Below are 21,010 nucleotides of genomic sequence, written 5' to 3' on the forward strand. Positions count from 1 at the left end.
CTTACTAACTCATCAACACAGTTTTGCACGTTCTCAAAACCACGGAGTGTTGTCAGATCACACAGGGAACCATTGAGAATAATCACACCACACATGGTACATTGCACAATACGCCTAGGACGAAAAATGTAAACAGCTTTCAAAACATGTAACTCAAGTCTTTCCGGCCTCGTGTGGCCATCTTGCATGTAAAAAAAAAATTTTGAATAAAAAATAGATCCCTCCTAACACACACGCACACACATACTGCCATCCACTCCTCAGCTTCCCTTTTATTTACCAAGACATCATTGTGGCAACAGAGGATCTGCTGAGAAACCAGTTTTATTCTCATCTAACATAATTATAAAAAATTAGAAACCATAAAACTGGAGTCTGGGAAAAATGTGAAACACTTTAATGAGTACATAATTGTGAGAAAAGAAAATCACCTACTTCACACTTCTGCTGTTTCTTTTTATATGGGTTATCAATTCGTGCACAAAAATATGATAATATAAATGCTTGAATATTTTTTGGGAATGACTGTTCTTCATCTTATTCTTCCTCCTGTGCCTCACATAATTTCCACCACCCTTTGAGCCATCTTAGCAGGCCAAAGTGGCTTTATATCTTATATCTAGATTTTAAGAAATGACATCTGTGCTGTAATTGTGATTAATGTCTGCTTGCGGTTCTTGACGTACGAATGCAAGTGAATCACTGTGCAGAAATTAGTTTCTTAAGGCTTTAAGCTTTAGTCTCTTAACTTATAGCTTTAATAGAATTATACATGTAAAAGTAAAGAGTGTTGATAAAGGTTTATACATTCAGACCAATCAAATGTATAGCCAAAGACATATATACGGCAATAAAATAAGAAAAAAATCAAGAAATGCAGGCTTTCGATCTTTTGATATAGCGATGTTGAATGTTTTCAGTTCATATGTTCAACAGGTTGGATGCCAGTTAGAAAAGAATGAGGAATCCTGGATTAAGTTGGATGAAGTGGTGGAGAGTGGCAACTGAAGCAGCGTTCAATGGATATGTAGGTTAAAAGTTGGTCAGAGGTTTTGGGTTAAGGAAAGAAATGTGAAAGCACTGATGGTAGTGGGTCGAGAAGAGGGTGGCATAAGAATGGAGCAAGCAAACATGTTGAAGGTGTAATCTGAAAGAGACAGGAACCTGCTCAGTGGTTTCAGGGGAGAATGGAACTGGGCAGTATTAGATGGTAGTCTGTAAGATGAGTCTGGACATCAAAAAGAGGAAGCAATTGAAGGCAGAGATAATTACTGAATGGTGGAGGTTGAGGAAGGAAGAATGCTGTGCAGAGTTCAGGGAAGAGTTGAGGCCAGCTCATGGTAATAGTGAGGAGTCATCAGATGACTGGGAAAGTACAGCTGTAGTGGTGAGGGAAACTGACAAGAACATATTTCATACTTAATGTCGAAATGAAAAAATACGGGAAAGCATTCAAAGGAAGTTAGCAAAGACAAGGTAATATAGTAAGGGAAATAAAGAATGTAGATATGAGTACTGTTAAGCAAGGTCTACAGCAAAGGAAAAGGCTTATAGTGAGATGCATCTGAGAATGGACATTGAGAAAGGAGAAAAAGACTTCTTCTATCAGCTAGGCAGAGCCCTCAACCTTGAAAGGATGTGCAGCAGTTCAGGGTGATTAATGATAAAGACAGAAATGTACTAACAAGTAAAGGGGGCTTGGAAGGTGGAAGGAGTACTTTGAGGAGCTGATTAATGTGAAAAATGAGTGGGTGAGGGAGGATGCATGAAGGACAGGAGGACAGTTGGTGAATCAGGAAGTGCAAGGGATTCGGAAGGAGAAAGTGAGGGCAGGTGTGGTGAGGAAGAGTGAAAAGTGGCTAGTATAGATGGTTTCTCTATACCTGTTGGAGATGAGCAGTGGACTTTTTACCCAGATTGTTTACCTGCACCAATATTCAAGAGTGAAGATGGTGTGCAGAATCGCAGTGCCTACAATAGATGAAGGTGAAAATAGATGGGCATGATTAGAGGAGGAATAATGATATAGAGAACACGTAATGTTGAAGATGGACCTAGTGGGCAGGAAGGAAAGAGGAAGACTACATAGAAGTTTAATAGATGTAGTGAAGAAGGACACGCAGATGGATGATGATGATGATGTTAGGGATAGGATGAGATGGAGACAGATGATTACCTGTGGCAATCAGAAGATGTGGGGTTCCTATTTTTCATTAATTGAAGTCATTTTAAATTAAATTATTTAAGTCTCTATACTTTAGGTATTATAACATATTAAGACTAAACAAATACATAATTATTCTTTACCTTTACACTTCATTTTTGTTCCGACAAATTTAAAAAGATGATGTTTTGAAGAGAAGTTACAGCGAGTCATTTATTTTATTTTACTTTATTTTATTTTATTTATCTAGTCGAAGTACAAGGAAAGGAACAGCACTCCTGTGTTTCCGGCGTCGTCCTGTTGACGCAATGACGCGATGACGTCAAACGGAAATCTGTAGCTCCAATTCTTTCTAGAATTCTGTAGCACTCTCTAGCCTGCTGTCTTCAGGGATGTTCATCTGAGTTTGTCTACATCTAATACAGCAAGAAGCTCTTCTAAAGAAACAAATACGTATTTCTGCGCTGTGCGGCGATCTTGCGGTCTGTCCTTGTTTCAATCAAACTTGTTAGCTTCTCATAGCTCGCGAACTTAGCTGAAGCCTATTGTAAGCTAACGGTGTTAGCTTTGGGGTCTTGGTGTCAGGATGTCCAGGATAGATTACAGCGTGTGGGACCACATTGAGGTGTCGGACGATGAGGATGACATCCATCCAAACATCGACACACCCAGTCTCTTCAGATGGAGACACCAGGTATACCAACAAGCCACGCATGGTTACAATTAAGATGCTACACATGAAGTAAAAGTGATGCATATTTGACCTGAACTGTTAGCTGACCTCGTGTGTTTACTTTGGTTCTGTGTTCACTTTTAACATGAATATAGGAATGTTTAACTTTTTGCAACTAAATCCACATTTGGAAAAAAGAAAAAAACAAGTAGTAAAGATTTTATATTTTGACCTCAGGCTCGTGTGGAGCGGATGGAGGAATTTCAGAAGAAAGGTGAAGAACTAAACAAGGGACTGTCCGAGTGCAGACGCAAGCTGGCAGACACACAGAAGAAAATCAAGGAGCTAACCATTTCAACATCAGAGGATGCCAAAGCAGAGTTGAGCAAAGTCCAGGCTGAGGAGAAGAAAATGAAAAAAGAGGAACGGGATTGGGAGAGAAAGGTGGGAGACTACCAACGGGAGGAGAAGAAGATGCCGTGGAATGTAGACACGCTCAGCAAGGATGGGTTCAGCAAGGTGAGGTAGAGTAAGTGGAGCTTAAAAAGCACTACAGGTTTTACATCGCACATCATTTATTACACTCTTTTTTTTCTAAAGTATTTTCAGGAAAACAAACGCTAACAAAACTGTTGTCTTTTCTCCATATTTCATCTTTTAACTTCTGCAATTGTTTGTTTGAGCCTGACATCCAAGGGAAAAATTGGCCGAAAACATGATCACCACATGTCCCCCACAACAGAGCCATTAGATCCCCTCAAAAGTTCAACACCTTGTTCACCTTGCTTTATCATCCATTCAACTCGTATGCCACTGTGCCCATCTGTCCTGCTTTAGAATAAAATGTGTGAAAGGACATGGTACTTCAGATGTGGCATCAGCTGCCATCACCTGCACTGATCCTTGGCTCAAAGCTGGAAGTATCACCAGTTACTTAAGAGAAGACATTAGACTGAAGGAAATAGGGAAAGGGCACACATACAGAGTCGACTTTTCTGTTTCAACATTTACAGTTGATTTAGAGTTCTGTGTTGAATCTTTGCAGATCCTACAAAGTAACCTCCACAAGGATCCAATACTCTCGCCAGCATTCATGCTTGTGCGTAGTGTTAATTACCTGGTCCTGTCTCAGTGTTTTATATGCAGAGTTAGCCATGATGGAAACAAATAAAACCGTGAAACAGTTGCTGATAGATTGAGCAAGTATTAAAAAAAAGTAGCCAGAAATGCAGAGGAGGAATTGACAGTACTAAACAGGCCAATACAACTGTTGTTGTTACGACATACCTACAGTATAGATTCAATGTAGAAGTCTACATCTACTCTCATTCTTTGACTTTGTAACACATTGAAGTCTTTTCTTGCAATTTTCAGATATGGGTTTATTAATATTGACATCTCTAACTTGTATGCAATGACATTCTTTCTGTAGAACTCAGAGACATTGTCGTTAACGAGTCCATTCTTCCACTGTCCTTTTCATAGAGTATTGTTAATGTCAAACCTGAAACTGAAGAGACCGAAGAAGAGAAGGAGCAAAAGCACAAAACATTCGTGGAGAAATATGAGAAAGAGATCAAACATTTCGGTAAGCACTCACATGCATCAGTATTTACTCTCGTTACAAGGTACTGGTGAGAGTAGAGATGCTTCTTCATTACTCTCGTTACTGCAGGCATGTTGCGACGTTGGGATGACAGCCAGAAGTACCTCTCTGACCATCCTCATCTGGTATGCGAAGAGACCGCCAACTACCTGGTGATCATGTGCATCGACCTTGAAGTTGAGGAGGTAAGTAATACAAACAGAGCTTGTTTGTCATGAATTCCTTCTGCACGTGACCATACTCCATCTAAATATTAAGCTGTAAAAACGCTTCTTCCTCCTGCAGAAACACGCATTGATGGAGCAAGTGGCTCATCAGACCATCGTCATGCAGTTCATTCTGGAGCTTGCCAAAAGCCTCAAAGTTGACCCCCGTGGATGCTTTCGCCAGTTTTTTGCAAAGATTAAGGTAACTAGTTTTAGTTTAGCTTCTATTAGTTTTAGTCTTTTTAATTATTATTGTATGGAAAGTAAATGTCAGAGTAAAGGTTTGGGAGCATCAGTACAGGCATTGCAATTTGGATTTGGATCTTATAACTTATTCAGTGACCTAAATATGGGGTGGAGTTCAGAGACCTGGTATTAAATTGAGCTCAAGGCTAAATTATTAAAGATGATGGCATTGGCATGGTTTGGTTCCAAGGTATTTAAGAAAACTGTTTCCTATTTGCATAAATGTTTCCGTGAACGTTTTACCTCACCACGTCTGTTTTATTTGTCTTTCTGAGTTTGTTAGCAAGTCAGGCAGAGAGCTCTTTCTTCCACACTTTGCAGTGGCATGCAAGCCAAGCTCCTGTTCTTATGGCAGGAGCTTAGAGAAGTTAAGGTTAAAAAGTTTGGTTACACTTTACTGGAGATTTACCTGGCAATGGTCACAACCACATATCCAAAAAGACTTGGCAGAAAAATGCAAGTTCTCAGACGACTAGCTTTAGTTTATCTTTGCCTAGGTTAGGTATTCACTGTTCACTAAAGTTTTACAGAGGGATGGATTTAGGTTGATTCTGTTCATCTTGATTCAAAGTTTTCTGTGGGACAAACGCTTCATCGGTCATCTGAGTGGTTAATTTGTCTATTAGTGATGAAACATTTCTTCCGCTGGCAAAGTTGCATCCAGATGAACAGATTCAGCTTTTTGGGATTTGCTTATTGTCGAAGATGTATTAAAAAATCCAGTCAAAAAAATTCTTTCTGTCTAAATTTTTGTATTAAAAGAAGTGGAGAACAGTAACATTGATCATCACCTGAACTCTGCAAATGTAGAGAACCGGTTCCTAACCTTTGACAGATTCCTCTGAGTTCACAATGTTGAATCCCGATCTGTCGTTATCTCCCTTGTTTTCAGAAACACAGTCTAACCTATAATCCTTCTGTTTTGAAAGCTTGACAGATGTATGCAAATGCAGGTTTACTTAACTAAACCGTTTTTTTCGTTGCTGTTTTTTTTTAGTTCATAATAATAATTTCGGTCTGGTGCACCAGGGGATTGTGGAGTGGTTTTATTTTGGGGTTTTTTGTTTTTGTTTTTGTTTTTTTGCATCTAGACCTGTTGTACAGGAACTAAATTTAGTCCTCAGTGTACAGTGCACAGTTTCCGTAAACGGTCTCTGACATGGGGAAACCCTCATACTAATTGTGTGCATACGTGTGCATACATGTGCCTTATCAGACAGCAGATCAGCAGTACCAGGAAGCTTTCAATGATGAACTGGAGTCATTCAAGGAGCGCGTTCGGGGAAGGGCGAAGATCCGGATAGAAAAGGCTATGAAGGAATATGAGGAAGAGGAACGACAGAAGCGCATTGGACCTGGAGGGCTCGATCCCGTTGAAGTGTATGAGTCACTTCCAACTGTAAGTTTTCAGCATAATTGAGCACATTCCTTTGTTTTCGTTCTCTTGAATGGCGTTTCACAGATTGCATTGGTAATTGCAGGAGATGCAGAAATGCTTTGATGAGAAGGACATCCAAATGCTGCAAGAGGTTATTAGCAAAATGGATCCAACGGTAGGTTGTTTGGTGTTGTCGTGCAGGTTTATTACTGTGAAGCACTTTTTTTATAATGTGAAAAGTGCTATATAAATAAATTGATTTGATTAGATTATAGTTTTTCTCATCGGAGTCTGTTTAAATGTAAAAATGTATGTATATCTTTTTTAAAACATCCTAGCTTTACTCGGTTCATAAATGTGATTCGTTCTACATGATTTAGGTGGCAAAGGCTCACATGAAGAGGTGCATAGACTCTGGGCTCTGGGTACCCAACGCCAAGGGAGACGACGGGGAAGAAAAAGGGGACGAAAAAGACGACGAGCCCACCTACGAAGAGATCCAACACGAGAAGGAAGAAGCCAAAAAGGAATGACCACATCTGAATTGTGATTTGTTTTTATTTTTTTGGCAAATGTTACCCCACTGTATTTCAACTTCACTATGTGTATGTTTAGTTTGCCAACCAATGACACAACTTCTCAAAAATATTTAGCTGACATTTAAGGGATTAGTGTTCACCTAACTCCACAGCAACATTACGTGAACAACTGCTGCCTGGAAAAGAAACTGCCGCTTGTGTGTGTGTGTGTCTTATTTGTTTGGATCTCACTGAAGTTTTGTTCTTTGAGTTATTCGTAGCGCAGACATGCGTTGGCTGCTTTGTTTGTGTTGGTCATGATGATTTTGTACTTTTCAAATTCCAATTTTTCTTTGAGATTTTTGGCTTGAGCAGCCAGTGTATTATTTTCCCAAATTGCATTTTCTACAAACTTACTAATCTAAACGTTCACTCCTTGAGACAAAGCGTTTGTGGTTGTTTTGAATGTATGGGTGAGATCAGAGAGGGCAAACATGTGAATCAAAAGCAGATGAGACCTGTAGTGGTGTTAACCCTGATGACTTTGTTGTCATTTTTAGTACGTCACAAACATGAAGACGATGACTACAACTATCACGACTTTAAAAAACAAAGCTTTTCATTTCAGGACACACTGGCTGCACATACTGTAACTAATTTACAGCCTGACGAAAAGGAGTTAAAAGTTCCTCAGGTTTAGCATTTCGTTATGGGGGCAATTGACAGATCATATGTTCTAATAGTGAAATTTGCACAGTAGTGCGTGCCAGTTAGGCGTGTTTGGAATCTACATTCACTTTCTGTGCTGTCATTTTGAAGGTGATTAGTACTTGGGCTTTTGCATGATGTCAGAACTTGTTTTACAAATAAACTAATTGCAATGGCTTATAAAAGGCATTTTTGACTGTCTTGGACATTAATAAATGAAACTGCTCAATGGATATATGAGCAAACTATTAACCCCAACAAATATTTATTTTTCATTGAAAGCTAATTTTAAGCTTGGGCAAAAATAACTTGAATGAATACAGAATGCATTTCTTAAACAATGATTTCATTTTTTAAGGGAAAAACCTACTAGGCCCCGTGAAAGCGAAATTGCCTGCTCTTGTTAAATGATGAGTTGATTGTGATTAATTGCATTTTTGGGGGGGGGCTGAGTTTCATTACTCCCTGACCTGTTGAATTGAGAGCTCCCTTATATAGAACCTGTCTGACAAACAGCAACACGTCATACCACGATGTGAAGAAACTTGAGAACAGATAAGAAGAAGTCATTGACACATATCAATCTGGAAAGGGTTACAAAACCATAAGGCTTTGGGACTCCAGCGAACAACAGTGATAGTCATTCCCACAAACCCACAAAGAAGTTCCCACAAAGAAGTGCAGGCCTCTCTTGTCTCAGCGAAGATCAAAGTTTATGATAAAAATGTTTTGTAGGTTTTTTTCCATATTTTTTGGACTGATTAAACAGAAGTCAAACATCTTGGAAGGCTTGTATTGATTTACATCTGGTGTAACTACATCAGGTGTATATAATGATGTAATTACATCAGTCAAAAAGTAGAATCTGCAATTAGTTTTTGGTAAAGTGACCTTTACATATCCTTTATTTATCCAAATAAAAAGCCTCAGTTGCATTAATAATATCTTTTTCTAAAGGATCGGCCCAAGAAGGCAGCAGAAATTGTCACAGGTATAACAGTTCTATAAAGATAGTTAAAGTGGGCAAAAAGGGCTGAATTGATTATAATATAGGTCCAATAAGAGAGAGCCATAAAGATACCTGCAAAATGAGTCAGTTCTTTATTTTATATACAACCCCATCATAAATCCTGTTGACTATAGCCTATTTACTAAAATCACATATGAAAAACAAAATAAAAATAAAAATCCAGCATTCTTGAAAGAAAAAAACATCAAACAAACTTGCTTTTTCCTTCCTGCACAATCTGCTGATTTCAGTTTGTGTGTGAGTTCAGTTTGTGCCGACCTCAGCCCAGCAGCCCGACGCAGGAAACCAAGGCAGTGATGACAAGTGCTGTGCAATACAGCAAATTTTGGTATCCAATACCAAGTAAATACAGGGTTTCCTATAACAATACCAATACTGAAACCTTTAACTTATAAATGCAACTTATATGGTGGGGGGAAGTTTGTCATATCTTATGACTTATTAGATGACTCATCATCAGTTCACAAATTCTCAACATATTTTAATGACCACTAAATCACTGTGATTTAAGATGTCGGCTTCTTGTTATAAATGTGTTCTTTAAATAAAACATTTCATACTGTATGTTGGAGGGATATTTTTTATTTCCAAAAAAAACAAAAAATACTGAAGTTAGTGGATAAATTCAGTATGTTTTGATCTGATGCTAATACCAGCATTGGCATGAATACTATGGTACTTGGGTCGATCCCCTCTGATGAGCAGATGAGCAGCAGATGTAATGGCCACAGGAGGACTGGGGGGCCATCACAAAGAAGTTAATTATTTTGGCAGATGTTTACTTTGCGCAAGACACATGGGTAGATAGTTGCACAGTGTTTTTCAACTTAAAACACTTAATAAATCAGTTAATAGACTTTTATTTCAGTTGTGTTTTGAGGTCTTGTGTAGAGCTGTATTTCAAGCTTTCAAAGAAAGCTTTAATGCCACATCAAGAAGTTTAGGCATGCCATTATGATGTTCCTAAATCGTGGGTGTCAAACTTCAGTCCTCGAAGGCCAGCATCCTGCTTGTTTTTGAGATATCCCTGCCCTACCTGCTGCTATTACCTGGATCAGGTGTGTTTTGCCAATAAGAAGCTACAAGGGCAGGTTAGCTGGAAAACAAGCAGGACAGCGATCCTTAAGGCCTGGAGTTTGACACCTGCATCCTAAATGATCTGATGTGTGATTTTCACCTTCAAAACATGAGAGCTGACTAATTAGGTCTAAACCAATACTTTTAGCAAGCACAAGTTGATTTGTTTATTTGGATGTTTTTGATTCAGTCTTAGAGAGATGCCAGTGAAGGAAATATTCATCCCAGGTTTCCAGGGAAAGATTTTCCAAAACATTAAACTTTAAAATATACATTGTTCCCATGTTAAAATGCAAAACAAGTGACTTAAACATATCAACAAAGTGTGTCTAATGAGAACATAAATCAACAATTAGGATATTGCACTTGGAAAAATGAGACATGGTTAGGCATAGGTTATGCCACCAAAAGGTATGCAGAGTTGTTATTGGATGTTTTAATGGTATAAAAGTGGCACAAGAGTTTGTTTAATATTGTTATAGGAATCATTTTTAGGTTAACATCTGTAAAACTGAAGCCCGGTATAGAGTGATAATATTTTTGCAGGTCCAGAACACCTGGCCCCTTGCGGTGTGGAGGAGCAACAGCTTTACTCAGAGTCCCTCCTGAATGACTGGGCCTACCTCTGACATAGAGCCCAGACACCCTGCAGAGTAAGCTCATTTTGGCCCCGTGATGTCATCCTCTAAGTCACTACCCAAAGCTCCTGGTCATTGGTGTGGGTGTAATAACAATAGCTAATAATAACTATTTTATTGCAGTACCACTTTCAACACACACAGTTTTCTATATCTTATTTAAGGTGTAATGAACTGAGAAAGATGGAAATTCCCTGCATTGTGGGACACCCTAATGAAAAAAACAAATCCTGTAAACGCCCCTGCTTAAAAAAAACAAAACAAAAAAAAACCCCAAATGAAATCAGGTAGAAAATACAATATTGACTTAATCTATGGACTATGAGTCTGGGAGAAAGATTTATTACTTTACATTTTTGGCTGTGCGGAAGGAGAAGTAAGATAATAGATGTATGCTTGTAATAATATCATAGGACAGATATTATTACAAGCATATATCTATTAAGAGTCTTTCCTCTACTTTGTTAGTTTGTTCCTTTCTTTGTCTTTGATTTACATTAAGCGGAACAGTTTAACGTTTTATTTTGAAAGGTACGTGCTAATGCGCACCCGCACGCTAGCGACGGAAGGAGTGGCCCTGCGTCTTGGTTTCGGGAAGCAGCGCGTTGCCGTCGTTGCTCACAGTTCGCGAGAACCCGAGAGTGTAGGCGGCGGTGGGGGAAATACGCTCGCAGAACTATGAAGCTTTAACTGTCAATCATATTGACGTGCTGAGGTGTCTTTTTTATGTTTTTTATTTTTAATGCGAAACTTTTAGAAGACGCTCGTCAAACGGTAAGATATTTTACTGTCGCACAGGTTGCTAAGTTTACAGCTCCGACTTGCTGTTGATATATTTCCTTGTTGTGGTGTCGCGTACGCTGTTAAGTGCATACGAGGCTTGATTTAGGCCTCGCGATAACGCGGTCAGTTTGCTTTTATATAACGTCAGATAGAAGGGAAAAAAGCAAACTTTTGTTGTACTGTGCGTCTCCGTATAGTTTAATCGGTGCCCTCGAATAGTTAGTAGCTTGACGTGATGTAAACAATACGTTATAAGGTGTAATCCCTGATAGGCCTATCGACATATTGATCAGGTTTTCTGACGTCATATTTGTTAAAGCATATTTTTCTTCTTTTCTTTTTGTTATTTGGTAAGCTATGAGGTTTGTTTGTTTTGTTTTTTTAAAGACAGAAATGTATAATAAAAGCAATACATTTTATTTTAAAGAAGCTTTAAACTTACTCTTGTTTAGTATTTATGTATACCACAGCACGTTTATGTAGCTGATTTTCTTAAAGCTGTGGTCAAACTCCCGTTTGTCTGTGTGTGTCAGTAATGGGAGGGAGGTCCAGATCTTCAGGATCGTTTTCAGGCCTGAGTGAGCCTCCAAAGGATCAGGGCATCCATGTCTACCTTTTCTGGACAAAAGATGGGAAGAAATATTTGTCTCACACCACAGGAGAGGTCACAGCGGAGCAGCTGTGTATCTCTGCAGCAGAGACCATCGGTAAGAGGAAAAGGCTCCACCAAATGCACAGTCCAGAAATGAAAGTGTTTTCTCATTTCATGTGGTATTTGAGCCTGCTAGTGGCAACAGTGTGTAACATCAGTGTTTCCTCCTCAGGGATAACGGCTCTGTGCCATTCACTGTTTGCGCTGTACAACCCAGAAAGACACTTTTGGTACAGCCCAAACCACATATTTAAGGCAGAGGAAAACCCGAGCCTTGTACTTCGCTACTGTATGAGGTGAGTCTGTGTTTGTTTAACACTGTACTTGTGACACAGATAACATACAGCGAGGATGTTGATATAGTCTTTTTGTATTTAGGTATTACTTTCGGAACTGGCATGGACTGAATGAAAACGAGCCCATGATGTGCCGCTATCCTCCCAAATCTGGTTCAAAACGGGGTTTCCCTTTACTTGACACAACTTCACTGGAGTATTTATTTTCCCAGGTTGTTTTGGGTTTTTTTTTTTAATGGCATGCTTTTACACTCATAATGTTCCTGTCTTGACAATAATATAGTATCTTTTCCAAATCAGGCTAAGTATGAATTTGTGAATGAAGTGGTACAAATGGAATACGTCAAGACAGAGGAGGAGCAGACTCGCTTCAAAAATGAGAGTTTGGGAATGGCTGTGCTTCACCTCTCATACCAGGCAATTAAAACGGAATCAACTTTGCAAGATGTAGCTTCAAAAGTCAGGTATATACTTTGGCTTGATCACACCGCAATCCCTCCTTCCAAATAGTGTTTTAAGCTTTCATTCTTAAATGGCTTATAATATGTTTATATCTTGTACTGTTAATGTTATTTTCTGCTACTGTAACAAATGTCTTTTTAATCCAATCTAATCAGTAAGTTCAGATAATATCACTATACCTCTTTTTTTTTCAGCTTTCTAGACTGCGTTCCAAGATCTTTCGCCAAACACATTTCCAGAGACAACTTCCTGACTAAACTCAGGATCCAGCGAGTGTTTAAAGACTTTGTGCGGTCCTTCCAGCAGCACACAGTGGATCGGGGCAACCTGTGCACTGAGGAAATCATGTACAAGTACATCGCTACACTCGAGCACTTGGCACCGCGTTTTGGCACTGAGACTTTTCCCGTAACCCGCCTGGATCTGAGGGACGAAGATGACCGAAGTGGCTCGTGTTCCAGCACCACCCACGCCCAGTGTGGTTCAAAAGACAACTTCTGCGGCCCAATATCACATGAAATATCGGTGTCCGGTACTGAAGGGATTCAGTGGAGGAAGGTGTCTGCTCAAAGGGTCTGTATAGACACTGATGCTGGCATATTGTATATGTTGGTTGAGTGGCCTTTTGGGGTTTTTTTTTAATTTGTTCAATCTCTTTACCCAGGCACAGGCAAATAATTACATGGGGAATGGCTACATAAACTACATGAGAAAACCAAAACAGCACTCCAGCCAACCAGATGCAGACACACCCAATGACTGGACCTTCTTCAGCGAGTTCCCTGAAATAACTCACATAGCCATTACTGATTCTAATGTGTGCATCAGCACTCGAGACAATCTCTGTATGGTGAGACCACTTGTTTGTTTTTTAATGTAAAAGCTGCAATGCATTCACTTAATTGGTAAATGTCTTTGTAATGCATTAGTCCAGTGGATAAAGTGTTTTTAGTCATTCAACTAATTGCTCAGTCTTTTGAGGATGTTTTTATAGACAACACACTATACATTTCTGCCTAGATTCTATATGTGTTTGACTATAAAGCCTCTCGTTTTTGACTTTGCTTTGGGCAATTTATCCTGTTTTGAATTTGTATGTGTCAGTAGGTGGGAGCTCTGATTGTAAGGTAGTGGTGTTTCTGTATATGTATGTAGGAGGTTCAGATGATCTCCAGCCAGGAGGCCCATTCCTTCGTCTCCCTCCTAGATGGATACTACCGACTGACTGCAGACGCCCACCACTATCTTTGTCATGAAGTGGCTCCCCCAAGGGTAGTGTGGAGTGAAGCAAATCTACTGCATGGACCTATGCAGTGAGTTTTCTACCCTTATATGCATGCACATTCAGACACAGAAAAGGCTATAAAGAAACATGGTGTGTTATGTCATAACTCCTGTGTGTTTTTCCAGTGATGAGTTTGTGCTGTCTAAGCTGAAAAAGGAGGCAGAGGATGAGGGAACATTCCTCGCTCGTTGGAGTGTTGTTGACTATAACTGCATCATCCTAGCTGTTCTAATCAAGAATCAGGTGAGTCAACACCCACCCTCTTATATGGAAGTAGTTGCAGTGTAATGATGGTCGAAAAATAAACCCGATACTTTCCCTGCACCTGTGTTTTGTGCATACAGGATGGTGTAACGCGAAGCCACAAGCAGTTTCGTGTTCACGTAAAGGATTCAATGCTCTGTCTGGAGGGCTTGGAACGACAGTTCCCCAGCATGAAGGAGCTCACCGATAGCCTCAAGTCGTTTGTCCTCAAGTCTGGTTCGGACAGCTTTACTGTCAAAAAATGCTGTTCGCCAAAATCAGGAGGTTTGTGTTCCTTGTTTTGCTCATGTATCCAATATTATGCCTCTAGAGTCCTGTTGAAGCCCCCTTTGAATTCAGCCTTGTTCACCTCTACTCAGTTTTTAAAATTAACTGTAATAGTTGCGCTAATGTTCCTACTTACTAATTGGGGTACTCGTATCCCTGTTTAGGAATTTAGGTGATATTTAGGTTTTTAATCAGAATTGACTGTGTCTGTTCTGCTGTGTGTGGTGCAGAGCTATCCAACCTTCTGGTGAGGAGACACAATGAATGCGATGTTCACGCCGAGCCCTTATCCCAAACCTACAAGACCCGTCTAATGTTCCCCCAAATCAAGGACAAAGATATCAAACAGGTGACAATGTCCACTCGCCACCTTCATAGTCATAGAGGATTAGTTGTCCTCTGTCCTGTAGCTGACTGTACGGGTGTTTTATTTTGGAGCAGGAGCAGCATTTGGGTCGCGGCACCAGAACTAACATCTACTCAGGACGGCTGTTAACGCAGGAAAGAGAGGAAAGTGATAATGACGAGTTCAACAACAACTCTCACCGAGGCCACCGAGTCGTTCTTAAGATTCTGGACCAAACCCATGAAGATATTGCTCTGGTAAGCTGTTTGAAACTCACTCAAAAAATGACACTTTACTATGCTGAATGTAAACGGTTGTTATGATCTTGTCTGTTCTGACGTTTACGTTTTCACTCCTCTTAGTTGTTTTTCGAAACCGCAAGTCTCATGTGCCAGGTATCCCACCGTCACCTGGTGTTTGTATATGGCGTGTCTGTCAAAGGATCTGAAAGTAAGAGACGTAGCACTGTTCATCCTCACTTCCTCATTGTTATTTCCCCATCACACACATCAGTGTATACAGTCAAATTTCTGATTTTAGTACTAAGAAAACCATGTTGCATATGCAAAATCACCCTAACCATGTTCTATTTTTACGTTTTGCTCGTGCGTATATCATGAACCAAACCTCTCAGACTTGTTCCTGTCTTTGCAGACATCATGGTGGAGGAATTTGTGGATTTCGGGCCTTTGGATGTCTTCCTTCGCAGAGAAAAGAATGTGTCTGCTGGGTGGAAATTCATTGTTGCAAAACAGCTTGCCAGTGCCCTCGACTATCTTGTGCGTTCTAATCCTTATTTTTGACACTGATTATATTTCAGTAAATCTAATTGATTTCAGTGAAGTTTTTTATCCAGTGTTACTCTAAGAAATAAGCTGCTGCAGACCCATGTGTAAAATGATTGAACAAAAGAAACAAGTAGTAGTTCTTTCTTACTGCATGCCATGTTTTGATTTTGAGATGCTGCTATCAGGCAGGAAGTGAAGTAAATGTCATATCACAGCAAAGTGTAAGATAAGTGCTCCAAGTAATTTTTTTGCCTATTGACTAATAGCAGTAACAGTTTGTGTTATTTTTAAGAACACTCTGCTTGACCAACAGTGCTATTTTCCTTATTCTAGGAAACCAACGGGTTGGTTCATGGAAATGTCTGTGCCAAGAACATCCTTTTGGTGAAAAATGGTCTAGAACCTAACACTACTCCTTTCATCAAGCTGAGTGACCCAGGAATTGCTCTGAGTGTTCTTTCACGGGAAGGTCCGTACCACCACCTCGCTTCAGTTTATGTGTTATGTGTCTCTATACACGGTCAGCTTCAAGAGTGTTCTAATTTATGTACTTTGCAATCAGATTTAGAAACAGGAAATCTCTAATCTCTTCTCGTGAACCATTTCCTGCTGTCTTGCAGGTTTGGTTTAAAATATGTTGTTCAAGTGTGTCAAAAATAAAAAGTCGAGATGAGAGTTGCACGAAAGTAAAACAAAACTCTTCGTTATTTGTTTTGCACTTGCTGATGTTGAATACCAACTTTATAGATGCTTCTGTGTTTGTCACCATCTATTTAGTTCAGTTAGGAGGAGTTCTCCTTCAGATAAGCCAGAATAAATATCCTACACTAACTTGTGTTATTATTTTGTGCCATGCAGAGCGCCTGGAACGTATCCCATGGATTGCCCCTGAGTGCATTGACAGTGGTTCAAACATAGGCAGCCATGCTGACCAGTGGAGCTTTGGCGTAACGATGCTTGAGATCTACAACAACGGTGATCTTCCCTTCAACTTCAACACATTGTCCGAGGTAGGCATGTACTACAGCTCGGGCTTTTACTCCTCTTTCAACAACCCAAAGTATCACATCACATATTATTCTTCTGAATTGTAATCTTAACACTTGAGTCTCCCCACCCCAACCAGAAAGAGCGCTTTTATCAGCAAAAGGGCCACTTAGCTGAACCATCTTCCCCAGAGTTGGCCAGGTTCATCAACATGTGTTTGACCTATGAGCCTGAGGAGAGGCCGTCATTCCGCAAGGTGCACAGAGAACTCATAGAACTCATGAGGAAAGGTCAGTGTTTGCTCGATTACTTTATCTCCTTTTTTAAAACTCTGTTGCAGTTCATTCAATAAACAAGTGTGTGTTTCTTCATCCAGGTTTTGTCATTCAGTCTGTTATGCCTTCCAGTGAAGCTTCAGCTAACACAGACCCCACTGTGTTCCATAAACGCTACCTGAAGCAAGTGCGGATCTTAGGAGAGGTTAGTACCACACAGCAGTAGTTTGCTTTTCGTTGTATTAGCTGGAGTAATCATCTCCTCATTCTTCTGTTTATAGGGTCACTTTGGAAAGGTGACTCTGTACTTGTATGACCCAGCCAATGACGGGAAGGGAGAGCAGGTGGCTGTGAAGTCTTTGAAGCAAGAAAACGACAAAATTTCTGACGGCTGGATGAAGGAGATTGAAATCCTGAAATCTCTTTATCACAGCAACATTGTGAAATACAAGGGCTGTTGCACAGAACTGGGTGAGTCCTCGCTTTCCTTTCTGTCTGCTTAAATATCTGTTTGAGCCATATGTCAACAGAGTCTGCATGTGTAAATGAGTGTGCAGTACAGCTCTTGTAACCTGCGGTGCTCAGTGGATCATTCAGCAAATTGATTTTTGGTCCCTGCTGTTCTTCTGTAAATATTGGAAATCCATTTGAAGTGCACCACTGTTTGTGTTGTATGTCAATATTTTGAGCTTTTAACACACATCATGCTGAGCAGCACAGCAAAGCACCAGAATAAGAACAGGTTTTCTTGTCAGGAAGAGAAATTCACTTTTGCATTGTCCATTGACAGGAGGGCAAGTCGTCCAACTAATAATGGAGTACCTTCCTCTGGGGAGTCTGAAAGACTACCTCCCCAAACGTAACCTTCCGCCGTCTCATTGTCTCATGTTTGCTCAGCAGATCTGTCAGGTGAGTTGTGGTGGTTTAATATTTTGTGCTAGCGCTGTATTACTTGTAAACACCATATGTGTCTATCCGTACAGCCCAACATTTGAATGAGTTACTGTACATACTTCTTTTTTCATAAATTAACATGACTTTTTTATTATTATTACACTTGTTACTGTTTTTTTTTTATTTTTTAAATGTCTAGACCCTTTTGGCCTTGAATCTGAGCTGGTCTGCTTTTACTTGAGTGGTCGTGACTTCCGCTCCTAGCTTCAGCTAAACTTTCATATTTTCTGGTGTGAAAACTGCTGAGATGTCAGCTTGTATTCTTCTCTGTTCTGAAGAGAGTCTCTGTTTTTCTGTTTGCTTTTGTGCAGCATACAGTGTAACAGCCTGAAGGAGATAATCCATCACATTAAGCTTTAATTCCATTTTACAGCACTCTGTTTTTGTGTGTGTGTTTTGTCATTAATTCATTCTGTCTGAAATAAGTAGTTTGATTGCATTGGCATTATGTTATGCTGTGTTTTCTCTCAGTAACCTGGGAAATGTCCTCCAGGAAATAATCATTCAACACCCAGAACCATAATTTCATAGCAGCCTTGGAAAAAATAGCCAATTTCTGTTTGAATTTATTGTTGATAATAAAGTAATATTAGTTTTGATTAAGGGCACTTGATGGGAAGCTTGATTTTTAAAAAGTGTAAAATATTGCAGAAGATTAAGAACAGGGCTCTGCGAGGCTCTTTTGTGAAATTATTTTGATCTAACATGTTTCAGCGACGGTTCTAGGGTGTAGATGGGTGTGGAGGCATAGTTATCACATTAATGGTCTCTGTTATGGCATGCAAAGTTGTCAGCAAACAAAGATACAGTTGAGTCTGCGGGGAATGCAATTTGCTTTGCAGGTTTCTGGTTGTAGATGAAAGTATTGGATAAACTGACATTTAGACCTGGTGATGGTGTTTAATGGAAAATATTCATCTAATGATTCTTTACCACAGGAGTAATGCACATGCTCAATTTTAATGGCAGCATATTTAATAGATAATTAGATTGCTTGCTCAGAGCCATAAATTTAATCCTTAATATTGCTAGAAGAAGATTTCAGTGATCACCACACACAGATCTGTAAAAATAGCTTTTCTGACCTGTTTTTATCTGAATTGCTGTTGCAGACTGATTGACAGGCATGAAGGAGTTACTCTCCGTAGGGACACGTTTTTTTGCTTTTTACCGTGGTTAAAATAGCAGCTGTTTTTGAAATAAAAATGGCATCCATCTTTTTATTCCTGTTATTTTCTTTTAAGGGGATGAATTACTTGCACTCAAAGCGATACGTCCATCGTGATCTGGCTGCCCGTAATGTCTTGGTGGAAAATGACAGTCTGGTAAAGATTGGAGACTTTGGCCTGACGAAGTACATCCCTGAGGGTGAGATCTACTACCGTGTCCGTGAGGATGGAGACAGTCCAGTGTTCTGGTCAGTTTACGCACTTAGACTTGTCACTCATTGTGTTGTTGTGTGACTTTGTCCTCTAAATTACATTTTTAAAAATTTTGTAGGTATGCCATCGAGTGCTTGAAAGAGAGTAAATTTTCCTTCTCCTCTGATGTTTGGTCCTTTGGAGTTACACTGTATGAGATCCTGACCCGCTGTGACCGTCGCCAAAGCCCTCCAGATGTATGTCATCACCGGCCTCTTTTTCAAGTATTTCTTTACTGAACCGGCCTTATCGATCAATCTCTGTGTGAATTACACAATCTGTTCTTATGTATCTTTTGCAGAAGTTCTTTGAAATGATGAAGGAAGCTCAAGGACAGATGACTGTGGTGATACTGATAAAACTGTTGGAACAAGGGTTGCGATTGCCTTGCCCTAAGGACAGCCCACATGAGGTAAGCTCAGAAGCCCATAAATCAAGTTCAGTACTTTTTGGCATTATGAATGGTATAGGTTTTTTTCATGATTACTTGTTTTTTGAACAGGTGAAGATATTAATGGAGCGGTGTTGGAGTGCAGATCCTTCAGAACGGCCAGATTTTGAGTCCCTAATTAAAAAGTTTCAGAGCCTACGCCAAGCATACTGGCAGTCCTTTTCATAGTCTCAGATATGCTGATTTGCTGACGGGGACTATGTGGAAATCCATTTGACTACAAGTCATCGCTTTGCTACAATGGCAACCATATATTAAGGGGAGCCAGTAATGTGTTTCTTGCCTCTATTAAGAGATATATTTGCAACCTTTTCATAATAAAAGCACACTGCTATCCTCTTATATGTGATGTTAACACAGTAATGAATTTTATGGGCAAAAACTTCATGTTTGTCAAGAGTTAATGGTTTGCATATATCACAGTGAGTATTAACAGTTTGTGTACGGTTGAGGGATACTGTATTTCATTTTGTTTAGTTATTGTACATTTTTGACTGTTTAATTTTATAAACTTTAAATGAATAATTCAGAATCTAATAAACAATTTTCCACAAGCTATTTTATTAAAGCCTGAAATAGACTGATGACTCCATCAGTGGGTCTACGTGTTACCTGGTTTTCACTCATTTTTTACTATTCCACAACACTATCAGTGATATGTACTTGTAATGCTTTTATTTTAAGGGGTTGCTTTTGAAATTCATATGGAGAATTTCATTGATACCAGTCTCAGGGCTCACGCTCATGGTCACAGGGGCTTTCCTTCCAAAACACTCATGCCTCTTTGTTTCCACACATCTGCTTTCTCTTTGGTGCATGACTGCCTGTTATTTGCCGTTACTCTTAAAACTGTCAAAACACAAATGCATAAATGATCATACCAGAGCTTTACTCATTAAAGCTTTTTCAGAATCATTAAACACAAAGTCCAATCTTATTTTGAATTTCTAAAAACTCTTAGGGCTTTCAAAATGGCACCTCTTAAGTATAGAGCTGTTAACTGCAAACACAATGGGGATATGCTACAAGAGATCAGAAGAGACAATGTGTAAAGTCACAGGGAAGTAAACTTCAGATTGGCTATGACATCTACAAAGAGAAACAGTCTCTACAACTTGGCACTTGACTCTGTCCAGTATCTTTAATGGAAACATGCTAGTTGATACTTTTAAAAAAAAGAAACAAATCCCACTTGGCGGTAGATTTTGTTGCATATAGTAAACATGGCTCCTTATTTTTCTTCCTGAAAACTACAACTGTCAGGCTCCAAATGAAAACAGAAACAAGGATGAGTCAATTCCAAGTAGCCTTTCTAAAAAACAAAACAAAAAGCAAACTCTTTTTGACGTTACTGAGAAAATACTTTCAAAGCTAACCATTCATTTTCTGCGAATGGCATCTCTGGCAGCTTTCAGCTCACATTATAGCACTGACTCAGCTCTCAGAAAATTTTTAATGACATACCACCTGATTTTTGATTGAGTCTTAATAGCCTGATGTTATTGCTTCTTGGTGCCGCACAGGAGACTTCTACA

General features: G+C 39.5%; 2 protein-coding genes across 2 annotated transcripts; both read left to right on the top strand.

Moving 5' to 3' along the window:
- Window positions 1–2,470: 2,470 nt before the first annotated feature.
- Window positions 2,471–9,093, top strand: LOC146711629 (hsp90 co-chaperone Cdc37-like). Its single transcript, XM_085454532.1, has 8 exons — window positions 2,471–2,858; window positions 3,075–3,356; window positions 4,323–4,425; window positions 4,513–4,628; window positions 4,729–4,851; window positions 6,112–6,294; window positions 6,377–6,448; window positions 6,654–9,093. The coding sequence occupies exons 1-8, from the start codon at window positions 2,751–2,753 to the stop codon at window positions 6,804–6,806; spliced, it is 1,140 nt and encodes a 379-aa protein (XP_085310658.1). The 5' UTR covers window positions 2,471–2,750; the 3' UTR covers window positions 6,807–9,093.
- A 1,720-nt stretch (window positions 9,094–10,813) lies between these two features.
- On the top strand, window positions 10,814–20,086 carry tyk2 (tyrosine kinase 2). The gene is made up of 24 exons (XM_085454533.1): window positions 10,814–11,018; window positions 11,561–11,734; window positions 11,852–11,975; window positions 12,058–12,187; window positions 12,276–12,439; window positions 12,632–13,010; window positions 13,102–13,287; window positions 13,593–13,750; window positions 13,848–13,965; window positions 14,067–14,250; window positions 14,484–14,602; window positions 14,695–14,856; window positions 14,962–15,049; window positions 15,254–15,378; window positions 15,721–15,856; window positions 16,246–16,397; window positions 16,514–16,664; window positions 16,751–16,854; window positions 16,931–17,120; window positions 17,440–17,558; window positions 18,848–19,020; window positions 19,104–19,221; window positions 19,326–19,436; window positions 19,527–20,086. Exons 2-24 carry the CDS (start codon window positions 11,563–11,565, stop codon window positions 19,641–19,643), a joined length of 3,480 nt encoding a protein of 1,159 aa, XP_085310659.1. The 5' UTR covers window positions 10,814–11,018; window positions 11,561–11,562; the 3' UTR covers window positions 19,644–20,086.
- The last annotated feature ends 924 nt before the right edge of the window (window positions 20,087–21,010 follow it).

The sequence above is a fragment of the Copadichromis virginalis genome, linkage group LG4, assembly GCF_057382275.1.
Source record: "Copadichromis virginalis isolate Kocher_CV1m ecotype Utaka linkage group LG4, C_Virginalis_male_GT1.1, whole genome shotgun sequence".
NCBI classification, from domain to species: Eukaryota; Metazoa; Chordata; class Actinopteri; order Cichliformes; family Cichlidae; genus Copadichromis; species Copadichromis virginalis.

What these genes read in the sequence shown, in the direction of transcription:
- LOC146711629 (XM_085454532.1), top strand. Translation starts at nt 2,751, where the DNA reads ATGTCCAGGATAGATTACAGCGTGTGGGACCACATTGAGGTGTCGGAC. An exon ending in GAAAGAGATCAAACATTTCG is followed by an intron (nt 4,426 to 4,512) that starts GTAAGCACTCAC and finishes TCGTTACTGCAG; the next exon opens with GCATGTTGCGACGTTGGGAT. An exon ending in AGTTTTTTGCAAAGATTAAG is followed by an intron (nt 4,852 to 6,111) that starts GTAACTAGTTTT and finishes GTGCCTTATCAG; the next exon opens with ACAGCAGATCAGCAGTACCA.
- tyk2 (XM_085454533.1), top strand. Translation starts at nt 11,563, where the DNA reads ATGGGAGGGAGGTCCAGATCTTCAGGATCGTTTTCAGGCCTGAGTGAG. An exon ending in GTACTTCGCTACTGTATGAG is followed by an intron (nt 11,976 to 12,057) that starts GTGAGTCTGTGT and finishes TTTTGTATTTAG; the next exon opens with GTATTACTTTCGGAACTGGC. An exon ending in GTCTGTCAAAGGATCTGAAA is followed by an intron (nt 15,050 to 15,253) that starts GTAAGAGACGTA and finishes CTGTCTTTGCAG; the next exon opens with ACATCATGGTGGAGGAATTT.